We start from the raw sequence: 12,584 nt of genomic DNA, 5'->3' as shown, positions 1-12,584 counted from the left end.
AGTAAATGAGAATGCGTTAAAAAAAGTAAGATATTATGTATTGCCATAATAACGGAGACAAAAGAAATTAGTTATTAAAACTATTATTTCATATTGTTTCATAATTTGTTGAAATAAATCTCTTCATTAAACAGCACTTGGGAAATATTGAGAAAAAAAAAAATATATATATATATATTTTTTTTTTTTCCCAATATTTCCCAAGTGCTGTTTAATGAAGAGATTTATTTCAACACATTTCGAATCATAATAGTTTTGATAACTCATAACTCAGTAAATAATATTTGACTAGATATTTTTTAGGACACTTCTATACAGCTCAAAGTGCCATTTAAAGGCTTCACTAGGTTATTATGGCAGGTTATGGTAATTGGGCAAGTTATTGTATTCTAGTCATTTGTTCTGTAGACTATCGGAAAAAAAATAGCTTAAAGGGGCTAATAATTTTATCCTAAATATGGTGTTTAAAAAATGTATTGCTTTTATTCCAGCCGAAATAAAACAAATAAGACTTTCTCCAGAAGAAAAAATATTATCAGACATACTGTGAAAATTTCCTGAATCTGTTCAACATAATTTGGGAAATATATTAAAAAAAAGAATAAATAAAAATCAAAGGGGGCGAATAATTTTAACTTCAACTGTGTCTGTGTTTGTGTGTGTGTGTGTGTGTGTGTGTGTGTGTGTATATATATATGTGCAAATGCCAACCTTGCTTTTTTTGTTTGTTGAAGAAACAGGGTTTTTTTGGGTAATCAAGTATTTACAGTCCTTTAGAAATACTCAAAAATGCATCTGTCAGTGTTTTCAGACTATTCTGTTTGATTTACCAAAGTCACACAAGAGACAATTTCACATGCGTGACATCCATAACGGAGAGATGTCACATCCATAATGACACTAATTTGATGAGATAAATGTGAAAATATTACATAAAATAAAACCAATAATTTTTGTTATATATTGAGCTCTCTTAACTTAAACTCTTCTCCTTTTGATTATTTTTGATAATTTTATCTCCTTTTGATCTTTTTTTGGGTTGTGCAGTTTAATTGACAGAATTTCTACAAAGTATGCTGCATACTGTAAACTCGCAGACTTTTTTGTCATATCCATAAAGCATGTTTATTTCCCTCATTTAAAGTACAAAACATGTTTACAGATTGATATTTTTCTGGTCCTTTAACTCTGTGGTCAGTTGTTCTAATAAATATAAACAGAAGTTTTTCAATATAATGTTAACGTATACTTTCTTTTATGTTTTGAGTTTTTACTGCATATGTCACATCCACACACACACGCACTCTTTTTAAAAGTTATATGGTTTATTTTATATGTTATTGTTAGATGAGTTGCAGTTTTGGCTTTGGTACTAATCTAATCTATACACACAACGACTATATTATTGTTAAGCATAGAAGAGAGAACTGTGAGGGGTGAACTCATTTATACTCAGCACAATATAATATATTAGTACTTTGGTCTTGTGAAATTCCTTAGTACTTGATTTAAAGATTATGACAGTCAATCATGTTTCCAAAAAGGAAGATTAATCTCTGTATGGCATCTCTGCAGTGTTTTATAAGGGCTGAACCCCTGTGGGGTTTAATTATAGAAGGTGCTTCAGGTCTGAATTTAAAGCATGACTGATATTGAATCTAAAGTATTTTAAGAAACTGAGAGTGAAGAAACAGATGGCAACCATTTCAACAGTTTATTAGCTGCAAAAACACATTTTTATTAAGTAAATATGTTTCTTGGGTACTGCTAAACAAAACAGCTGCACTGATTTAAAAAAGATTACCCATCCTTATGTGGACATCGCCTGAGATGCATCCTATAATTTGCTTGAGGGATTCTCCCATGTTTTTTGTTAGATCAGATACAGTTGCGGCAGGAAGTTAACGAGAATCATTTATTTTATTTAATAAATTTCCATTAACTATATTTTTTTAACATCTACCACTATCCCAACCCTAAACCCATCACAGTCATGTAAAAACAGTAGTTATATTGAGTATTATTTATTTTATTTAGGAAATTACCAAGAAGTTTTATATTTAAACGTCTATCCAACACTAAACCCAACCATCAAAATACTGTAAAATATGAATTATTATTACAGTGTTATAATTATGACATGCTATATTGATGTGCTTATCAAAAAAAAAAAAAAATATATATATATATAAATTTTTTATTTATTTATTTATTTTTTTCATTTAAACAGGTTTGTAATTTTCTGTGAGAGCGCTCTCTGGCCATCAGGAGGAGATTAAATACAAAAATGCTTCCTTGAAAAGACGTTCACGATTATCGCAGCTTTGCTTAATAACAATTTTAATTTCAATTTGATGAATTGTCCTGCCCTCCATGAAACAAATTCTACTCCACTTTCCATTGAACTATGCATGCAGTGTTGAGTTTTGTATTCAGTGTACTCAACCAGGATTTCAAAGGTCATGTTTAGTATTCAGCAAAAAGCCAAACTTCACCGCTGTGTGCTTGAGTTTCTGCACTCCTGCATTAGTCTGTGTGTGAATGAACATGAATGGAGCACAATGTTCAGTGCATTGAACCTTTAGTCCTCCGTCCTTCACAGTTTTGTGCTGTTCTCTTTCCCTCAGGTCTCAACTTTTCTGCAATAAATCACTTTGATGGATGCTCATGCTGCAACTGTAAAACAGTGGGGGATTGTGTTAGTGTTGTTAACGAAATTTCAATCTACAAATGCAGTTAAAGGGATAGTTCACCTAGTAATGAAAATTTAGACAACATTTACTCATCCTCAATTGGTGTCAAGACTTTTTAAGTTTTCTTTTTTTTTTTTTTTGTGGAACACAAAAGAAGATATTTTGAAGAATGTTGGAAAGCTGCAACCATTGACTTCCATATTAAAAAATAAATAAATTATATATAAATAAATTATATATATATATATATATATATATATATATATATATATATATATATATATATATTCTGATGATTACAGATTTCTAACATTCTTCAAAATATCTTATATTACGTTTAATGTTTTGCCCCATTGACTTCCATTATAATCACATTTTTTGATTGCAAAGCCATGACAGCATATAATCATGCCTTCTTGATTGCTGCTGGTTTTCCCTGTTGGAAAAAGGTATAATTTGTCATTTTTACTGTTGATCACCAGTTGCTGTGCAAAAAGGCTTAGTTTCTGTTTCTTTATATGTAGTGTGTGTGTGTGTGTGTGTGTGTGTGTGTGTGTGTGTGTCACTGTGCTCTTGATATGTCTGAGAAAAATCAAAATAAGCACCTCAGCTCTCAGACTTACTTGGACTCAACAAAAATACAGCATGTGTATTTCAGCACACACACTATAATCTGCTGCTATACGCCACAGAACTCCAGTTAAAAGCAAGAAACTAAGCTTGCACAGGTCGATCTAAAGGGTAAACAGTGCTGACTGATGATCAAAAGTAAAAATGACAAATTGTCCCTCTTCCCAACAGCGAAAAACACCAACAATCAAGAGTGCATGATTATATGCTGTCATGGCTTTGCAATCAAAAAATGTCATTATAATGGAAGTCAATGGGGCAAAAACCGCCACCAACAGTAAATGAGGGAGAAAAGATTCAAATTTATTGCTGCATAAAAAATAACAATGACAGCAGTAAATAACTGAGCAACTATTTGAACTGTACAACCGTTTGTAAATTATAAATTAACATTTATTTTTTATTCACAAACTGTGCAGCTTTTGTCACTGCAGTGTATCTTTATGAGCTTCTGGAGGAACATTTCAGAAATGTTTGGCCCATTTATTGAGACATTTATTAAACACGTCTCTTATAAAAATGTAGATGTGAACATGTCATGGCCAGAAGCAGCTTTACAGAAAATAATTCATCCATTAATTTTCCTGCAGCTCAGGGCTCTATTTTGACGGTCCATGCGCAGAGCGCAATACGCAGGGCGCAAACGCTTTCAGGGCGTGTCAGAACGCATTTTTGCGAATTTAAGGACGGGGAAATCTGCTTTGTGCCCTGGCGCATGGTCTAAAAGGGTTGAGTTTATTTTCTTAATGAGTTATAGGTGTGTTTTGAGAATAAACCAATCAGAGTCTCATCTCCCATTCCCTTTAAGAGCCACCTGCGTCGCGCAAAGAGCGCATTCGCTATTTACAGGACGCAAAGTAAGTCTAAGTGGAAAAAATGAGCATTTCACAAGCAAACAGTTAACAGTTGACAGTTTTTTAACAGAAAACTGTTCAACAGAGCATCTACTGCGTGAGAATGAGAGATAATGGATCTATTTTCACTTTCGCTCTTGGATAGGGAAACCTTTACGCACAGACATCAATTAGTCTATACATAATTAATTTCGTTTGTTAAGCGCAAATATTCATTTCAAAACTATTTCTAAATTCAATTCTAATTTCCAGAAAACGAATAAATGAATAATAATAACAAAATGTGATCAAAAACCTGAGTTATATCCTAAAACACATGCTGTGCCCCATATGGCATAAAACCTGACAGGTGGGCAAATCTAAGCTTGTTTTTAATAAAACAAATATAAATATGGATATAATAAATAATACTGCTAATAATAATAACATTATACAAAAGCAGATTGTTATGAATGAACTGAAAAAGCCTCCCGAGATGAAGAAGACATAAAAGCAGTGATTTTTCATATTTATGTAGGCTAGAAAATAATATGTTTTGTAATATTTTAATCCTTTATATTTATATCCTATATCTATTCTTATTATATCCTATATATATCCTTAATATTTACATTTTTCCATATGTAAAGATATTTGCCTATTGCTCTCTTGAGTGTATTAAGCAGTGTGTAAGCGAGACACAACTCTGCGCTGGAGTTTAGACCGGGTTTGTTTTGGTCTAATGAAAAATCTATTATAGTTTCTCAAAATAGCGACGTGCCAGCGGTCCGCCTCAGAACGCCTTCCTTTTTAAACCAGAACGCCTATGGCCGCACATATGAGCGCTAATGCATTTGCTATTTAAACAGCGTAGCGCAACGCCTCACTGCGCCGGGTGTATGATAGGGCCCTTAGTGTCTTATTTATCAGGGGTCACCAAAGCAGAATGAACCGCCACAGAAAAGTGACAAACAATGCAATTTGGAAACATTACAAATGATGAAAGATGAAAATGAGTTGAAATGCACATATATACATCTAATACTTGTTAACTAAAAGCAACCTAAAGTTTACTTATAGCAATAAGTGTATTACAAGAAGTTATATTATTAAATATTTATGTTAAATGAGTTTTATCTAATAATCCCAGCCAGCTTTTTGTCAATTTGTAATATTGTCAAAAACACAGAACTTTTAGTTGTTAAATGTAAAAAAAAGGCCTAAATACATGCAGGACCACACATATTTTGCTGGTCTCCAACTATTGACAGCAGATCCCTCAATGAGAGAGAGAGAGAGAGAGGGGTATTTGCACTCGCGATATCTTTACTGCTCTATTCATTTAACCTATCAAATGTTTAGACCATCACTGTGCCTGTCGCAATCTGTTCACTTGCTCATTAACTCTGGTCGCCATGACCCCTACTCTTTACCAGAAGTGCTATGAGATTATTAATAAGCACAGAGAGTCAGGATCTCGGTTTAACGTCTCATCTAAAAGACGGTGCTCACTGACAGTATAGAGTTCCCTTCACTCTACTGGGGCATTAGGACTCACACAGACTGCAGGTTGAGCGCCCCCTGCTGGTCTTACTAACACCACTTCCAACAGCAACCTTGCTTTCCCATGTGGTCTCCCATCCAGACACTGACCAGGCTCAGCCCTGCTTTGCTTCAGTGAGTAACCGCTCTCCATGATATGCAGGGCTCGAAATTGCGACCATTTTGGTCGCATATGCGCCCGAAAATTAATCTATGCGACCTCATAATATATATGGGAGCATTGGTGCGACTGCAGATAATGGTTGTAGTGCGACCTGTTTTGATTTTTTGTAAAAACGTGCTGAATCGCTCTTCCCTGCCGCTATATTGGTTCATATTAGCTGTCATTCACTCAAGGTATTCTGCTGTCAGATGACAGGGAAGGAGCTTTTATGACCACGGGAAATGCAAACGGCAGAAGAGTAAAAACTTAAAGCACACAGGTTTGCAAACCCCACCTAAAGTTGAGGCACAGATGAGAGCGATCATGACACGTCACGTGGTGAATAATGATCCGCCAGCTGAGATCAATAGAGTACGAGCTATTCGGAGAAGGCGCCCGAATCTCGAAGCGTTGCATTCACTGTGTGTTCAGTGCAAATGTCCGCTAAAAGTCAAATCTAATACTGTACATATCATCGCCAAAGAAGCTCGCCTTTACTAAGTTTACACTGAAACTGCGGCTCATAACAAAGACCGGTATTGCGCCGATGGTTAGCGCAAGAATCCTGCTCTGCCTGCTCATAAATTGGGTCGGCTGACTCGCCTGCTTTTCCACTAACACAGAAAAATGAAGATCACCTCAGACTGAACCTTTAAATTGACACAAACTGAAACCAAAACTTATAAAGAGTGATAGAAGTGAGACTTTACTTACTTTCTTTTGTCTATTCTTTTTTGAGTTGTATATTATTATTTTATTTATTTAATGATGACTTTGCAGCTTTCATCATTGAATTTAATGATTTATTATAATCTTTTGTTTGTTTTGTAGCAGAAACATTATTTAATAAATTGACATGCATATAAAAACAGCAGCACAAAATAAATATTTCTTACTGCAATGCTTTATTTTTGATGCAAACTATACAATTATTTTTCATAAAGGAACAGACTTTTTATAGCAGATAACCTACATTCATGCACATTCAAGGCAGCATGATGATGAGAAATGTAATTCATTGTTACTATTATTGTCATTTTTCATCATCATTAATATTCTATAGCCTAATTATTAGACATTCATTTTGGAATTATTGCACAATATCAATGTCATCTCAGCATTAGTTAGATAGTTGTTTCTGGTTTTTGTCAGTCCTATTGATGTTGCTTTAAAATACAATAAATCCCTTAAAAAACTATTTGCAGCGGTGCTCATTCTTTTTTGGTGGTGCTCCTAAATTTTTTCTGGTGCTCCTAAAAATTTTTTGGTGCTCCTAAATATTTGAAGTTGGGAGCACCGGTGCTACCAAGTAAAAAAGTTAATTTTGAGCCCTGATATGGCTGTATTTTTTATTATTTTGTATTATTAATTTTTGAAAAGCTTGGTTATGGATGTTAGACCTCTCTGTCATGGATTTATCGATGTGAAATTGGCACCTGTGCGACTTTGGTAAATCAAATATAATGGTTTAAAAACACAGAAACATTTTTGAGCATTTTTACAGTGCAAATACAAGCCTACACTAAAAAAAACAACTTTTAAGGGGCTTTGCTTTTTATACTCCACAAGAAAGTGCACATTTCATTGCATTTACTTGTTTACTCATTAAACTGAATTATAAATATATTATCAGCCAGATACAAGTTAAGCACTACTCTACAGCGTGCTTCAGGCTTTAACTACTGTATGTGTGTATCCTGTTATTTATTCATTTATTTTCTGTGTTGTACACACAGGGGTTCTGGTATGCAAGACAGTTCCTTTTGTACAGACCACAGCCATCGTAACTGGAATCCTCACCATGACCTGCATCGCCATCGAGAGATACCAGGGCATAGTGTATCCGCTCAAAATGAAGCGGCAGTACACGCCGAAACGGGCCTACAGGATGCTAGGTGAGGTCAAACACCCACACAACACTCTGATTACATTCGCATTCACATAGACATGCAGAGAAGATGAAAACAAATTGACTCAACATACCTTCCCCGAGGCACATCCCTGCCGTTCGGGAGCAAGACTCACTGGATACTGTGGAGGAATAAAAAAAAAAATAAGTTGAAAACCTTAACATGCATCTGCTTTCCACAGTTGTCGCATAAAACATTAGTGAATAAAGCAGCGTTTCCAGTCGATAAGAAACAAAAGAGACTAAAGTCATCACTTCCTGTTAAACTTGCACAAATATTGATCAGAGAAGTGTAGTTGATGCATTGGGAGAAGCCACGATGGTGTTTTTTTCTTATTCTCTGATAAATGAGTTGCAACAACCAGGGCTTTACATTAACACCCGCCAACCCGCCAAATGCGGGTAGATTTCAGCTCTGGTGGGTTAGACAGACACCTCCACTAGCCACTTTGGAGATGCAGTTAGCAGGGCTCGAAATTAACCCTTGTGCTTGGTAGCACCGGTGCTCCTAACTTTAAAAATGTAGGCGCATCAGCCAAAATTTAGTCGCACCCACCAATTATAAGCACCATTACTACAAGTTTTATACAAGCAGATTTATTGCATTTGAAATCAAAACTAATCAAACTAACAAGCAAAAAATCTATGTGCCCTCCAGAAACTTGCGTTCTGTGAATGAACGTCGCCTCGTGGTTCCATCCCAAAGAGGGAAGAAATCACTTTCGCGAACTCTCACGCTCAATCTGCCCAGTTGGTGGAATGAACTCCCTAACTGCATCAGAACGGCAGAGTCACTCGCTACTTTCAAGAAACGACTAAAAACTCAACTATTTAGTCTCCACTACACTTCCTAATCTGCAATTGCCTCTCTGAATATCACACTAACTGTACAAAAAAAAAAAAAATATATATATATATATATATATATATACTAATACTACTAATACTTCCCTTCTTAGACTTTACAGACCTGAAACTTGCTTATAGCACTTATTCATTGTTGCTCTTGGTTGTGTAAATTGCTTCCTTGTCCTCATTTGTAAGTCGCTTTGGATAAAAGCGTCTGCTAAATGACTAAAAAAAAAAATATATATATATATATATATATATATATATATATATATATATATATATATATATATATATATATATATATGCAAGCGTGAAGAAAATATGTCTCAACGAAATCCCGTTATCACAAGAAAATACATTTTTATAACACAACTGAATGACCAAAGATACACGAAGCGCTCACCAGCCCTGCACGCGCTCGAGATCGAGATCTTTTTTCAATTAATTGTGCAGTTCTATACTGAAGCACTGTGATGACGAACTGACGCCTTTCACAATCAGCACAACAACATTTCAGATCTGCAACAATGGAAAGCTGGAAGCATGGAGAGCTGCAAACTCCATTAATGCAAAGTCCCTGAAACGCATTTATATCTGATCAGCGTCGGTCATAACCTCAGTCACATCACGTAGACTGAGTTCATTCCCTAAATGCGTTTACAGCAGAGTTTATGCACATTTTCTCTCATCGGATAAAAAGTTTATCCCACTCAGTGGTGCGCATACATACTTTATGCACATTTTCTAAATGTATGCACATCTTGGCATTTACATTAAAATAAAATTATGCCATATTTCTAAATGCACGTAAAGATAGGTGGACGCCAACAGCGAGTGTCACCTTGGAGGGCAGGTTTCAGAAGCGAATGAATGTCTCTGTAGGTCCTGATTATTTGTCTGATGTAACTCCCATCAGCCACTGCAGCAGATTACTAAAGCACAGAGCTCATGTCATTATATCCACACACTGCTGGGCTCTGTGATATAAGGACTTCATGTGAAGATCTGGGCCTGTATTCACAAAACATTTCATCCTAGCACTAAGATCATGGAAGAAATGGCCTGAAAATCTGTCTGGTTGCATTAGTGAGGAAATCTGCAGGTATACATCTGTTTGATTTACATTTGCAAAACACAATAGGTTATTTTATTAACACCAATGGGATTTTGCTTAAACTGACATTTATTTTTGCAAAGTGGTTTCTGTTTGTTTTGCAAGTCGAGTGATTCTAGAATTGAGTTTTATTTGATGGATTTAATCAAAGTGTACAAAATGAAATCTATTACAGTAGGGTTGTCGCGATACGATTAGTTCATCTTATGATACTTGTAACACGGGGAGTGACAGAGACAACTGAGGTGAAGATCCACATGCAGGTTTATTCGGATAGTCAGGCAAGCCGTGGTCAATATGAGGGGCAATCCAGACTCGAAGTCAAATAAACAGGCAGAAGGTCAGATCCAGGCAGCAAACAGAATTAAACAAATAAACAAGGCAAAGGATCAAAAACACGGCAAGGAAGACAAAGAAAAAGCGTTGTAGTGTCACTGCAGCAGATAACAAGACTTAAGCCTGGTTTATACTTCTGCGTCAAGTGACCGGCATAACCAATGGTGCAACGCGCGTAGCTGTGCATTTATACTTCTGCGCCCTGTCTCTGTTGGTGTTGGTGAGTTTGTTAAATGGCACTGGCGTTACTATTTAGAGATCTGCGCGGGACTAAATTTTGAATCCCGCTCCCGCCCGCACCCGCCAGGTTTTAGCCCGAACCCGACCGCTCCCGCTTATATTAAGAATTTGTTGTCCCGCTGCCCGCCCCGCCCCGTTTTCTGGCCACCGCGCCCGATCCCGCTAAACAGTGGTGGAGAACAAAATAGAAACAAAACCTGTATAAACACACACACACACAGACAAAGCTCTCTCTCTTTCATACGCTTAATTGCACAGCCCTAGTCTGCTGTGCATCACAGACACCAATATTTCAACAATTAAAAAAAATAATTAATCAGTTTTAGGCATGTAAATGTTATTGGTTTATTGCATTTATTATTATGATCCTTCACAGTGTTTTGTAGTGTGAGCAGTTTTATTGTTTACTGCTGTATTTACTTAATAAAATAGCAGCTAATGAAGTCTCGACCATTCAAAGAACACAGATTAATTCTCCATTGAAAAATAAGACGGGTAGCGCTAATTAACAACCTCGGCACTCACACAAGACCAGCCTTTAAAGATTTATAGGTTATGGTTTTAAAAAAAATCCCCCTGTGGAGAACAAAGCAGCATGAAACCATCATTAGACATCATTGTTGGGCAATAAGGTGGCACAGAGAAAACAATATATAATAAACTGTGTGTATATAGGAAATGGGGCCGGTCAGGAGCTTTTGTTCAGGTATTTTCACATGAATGAGTGTTTCTCATTAACATGACGAACCTGCTAATGATCTGATTTATTTACATACTGTGTGCAGGGCTGGTGTGGATCGCTGCTGTCATGGTCGGATCTCCAATGCTGTTCGTACAACAGTTAGAGGTGAGCGACGCCACTAAATTAAAGAAACACAGAGCACACAGTTAAAACAATACATGAACGCACACATACACATATATATTAGTGCTAAATAAATGCAGTCAACACTCTGATCATGGCTCGTACTACTAAGAATGCAACAATAACAGAAACATTTAGTACTAATGTAATGCATGCATTACAAATCGGCAAATCGTGGCAAATTATCATTACAGACCTAGGGTTGGGTATCGAAACCCGGTGCCATTATAGCACTCGTACCCTTGTAACCGGTATGTACCGGATCGAATTAGCATATGAATTACTGCATGTGATTTCAGTGTGATTTTTTAAAAAGACTTTGTCAAATAAAAGATTTTTCTAGAGTCCTCCACCGTATTTTGTGGCTCAAAAGTATCGGTTCAGGCACCGTTTTAGCACCGATACCTTTTTTGAAGTATCAATTTAGCACCGGTATCGAAATAACCCCAAACGACACCCAACCCTAAACATAACGCATGAAAGACAAAGACTATATGCCTTACACCATAGATATACTGTATACATTAGATGTCGCCTGGCCTGTTGTTGTCTATTGGACGGAATGTGTCAATAGAGCCGCCATCTTGGTACAGGGTAGCGCTCCTTTGAAATGAATGCGGGACCAAGCAGCAGTGGAGGACTGTGGCCATCTAAAGCCAGAGATATACACATATATCTATGATCGGGAGTTTTCCTTGATGTTAGTATGTAATTTTTTTTTTCTAACTACGAAAATTATAATTTTACATCACTTTTCTACATTGATGGATCAGTGACCGCACGGCCATTCCTGACAAAAAGCTTGTGTTTGTGTGTATGGAAATGTACTATTCACCCTCCCTGTTAAATTTGATCTAATCATGTCCTGAAGCACAGCTCCTCTCCTGCTTTCACTGCTCATACTGACGGAGGGAGCGATTCGTTTGTGAATGAATCCCCCGAACGACTCGTTCACTAGCCGACAATAATACAAGTTTCTGGCAGCGCAGCATCTCGTTGTCATATTTCTTTTGCATTGTTTGCTGATTTTATTCAACAAAACTAGCATAAGCCGAGTGTTTAGTGCGAGTTGGAGCTGCTTTGCCGTATGGTGAATGCAGTAAGTGACTGTTATCATCAATAACGTTACCTGATTAGCACAAGAGTTCAGAACATACAAAAACAGAAAAAAACTTAATATTACCTATGAAATGTTCTGCCTTTGTGCTTTGTTTTCTTTGTTTGCTCGTTACTACACCCATAGACAGCGCTTAAGTCCAGCATCTTCACGTAATAACACTGTCTTGACTAGTGCGGTTGATTGACATTTGTCCTGGGAGCACTGTACCAATGTGGCGGCGCTATTGACGCATGCTCAGGGTCCCTATGCGATATCTAGTGTATATATCTATGGCCTTACACTATCAG

The 12,584-nt window shown here is 36.5% G+C and overlaps 1 protein-coding gene across 1 annotated transcript in view; it reads left to right on the top strand.

Annotated features, from left to right (window-relative positions):
- qrfprb (pyroglutamylated RFamide peptide receptor b) overlaps nt 1-12,584 on the top strand; it is a 37,164-nt gene that overhangs the window by 2,320 nt on the left and 22,260 nt on the right. The window contains exons 2-3 of the mRNA XM_087277080.1: nt 7,598-7,756; nt 11,098-11,159. Of these exons, the coding sequence (XP_087133206.1) occupies nt 7,598-7,756; nt 11,098-11,159 (221 nt within the window). The remainder of the gene's footprint in view (nt 1-7,597; nt 7,757-11,097; nt 11,160-12,584) is intronic.

The sequence above is a fragment of the Danio rerio genome, chromosome 12 (genome assembly GCF_052040795.2).
Source record: "Danio rerio strain M-AB ecotype USA chromosome 12, GRCz13ab, whole genome shotgun sequence".
Taxonomy (NCBI): domain Eukaryota; kingdom Metazoa; phylum Chordata; class Actinopteri; order Cypriniformes; family Danionidae; genus Danio; species Danio rerio.
Note: the sequence above shows the minus strand (reverse complement) of the source record. Positions and strands in the feature narration are given on the sequence as shown.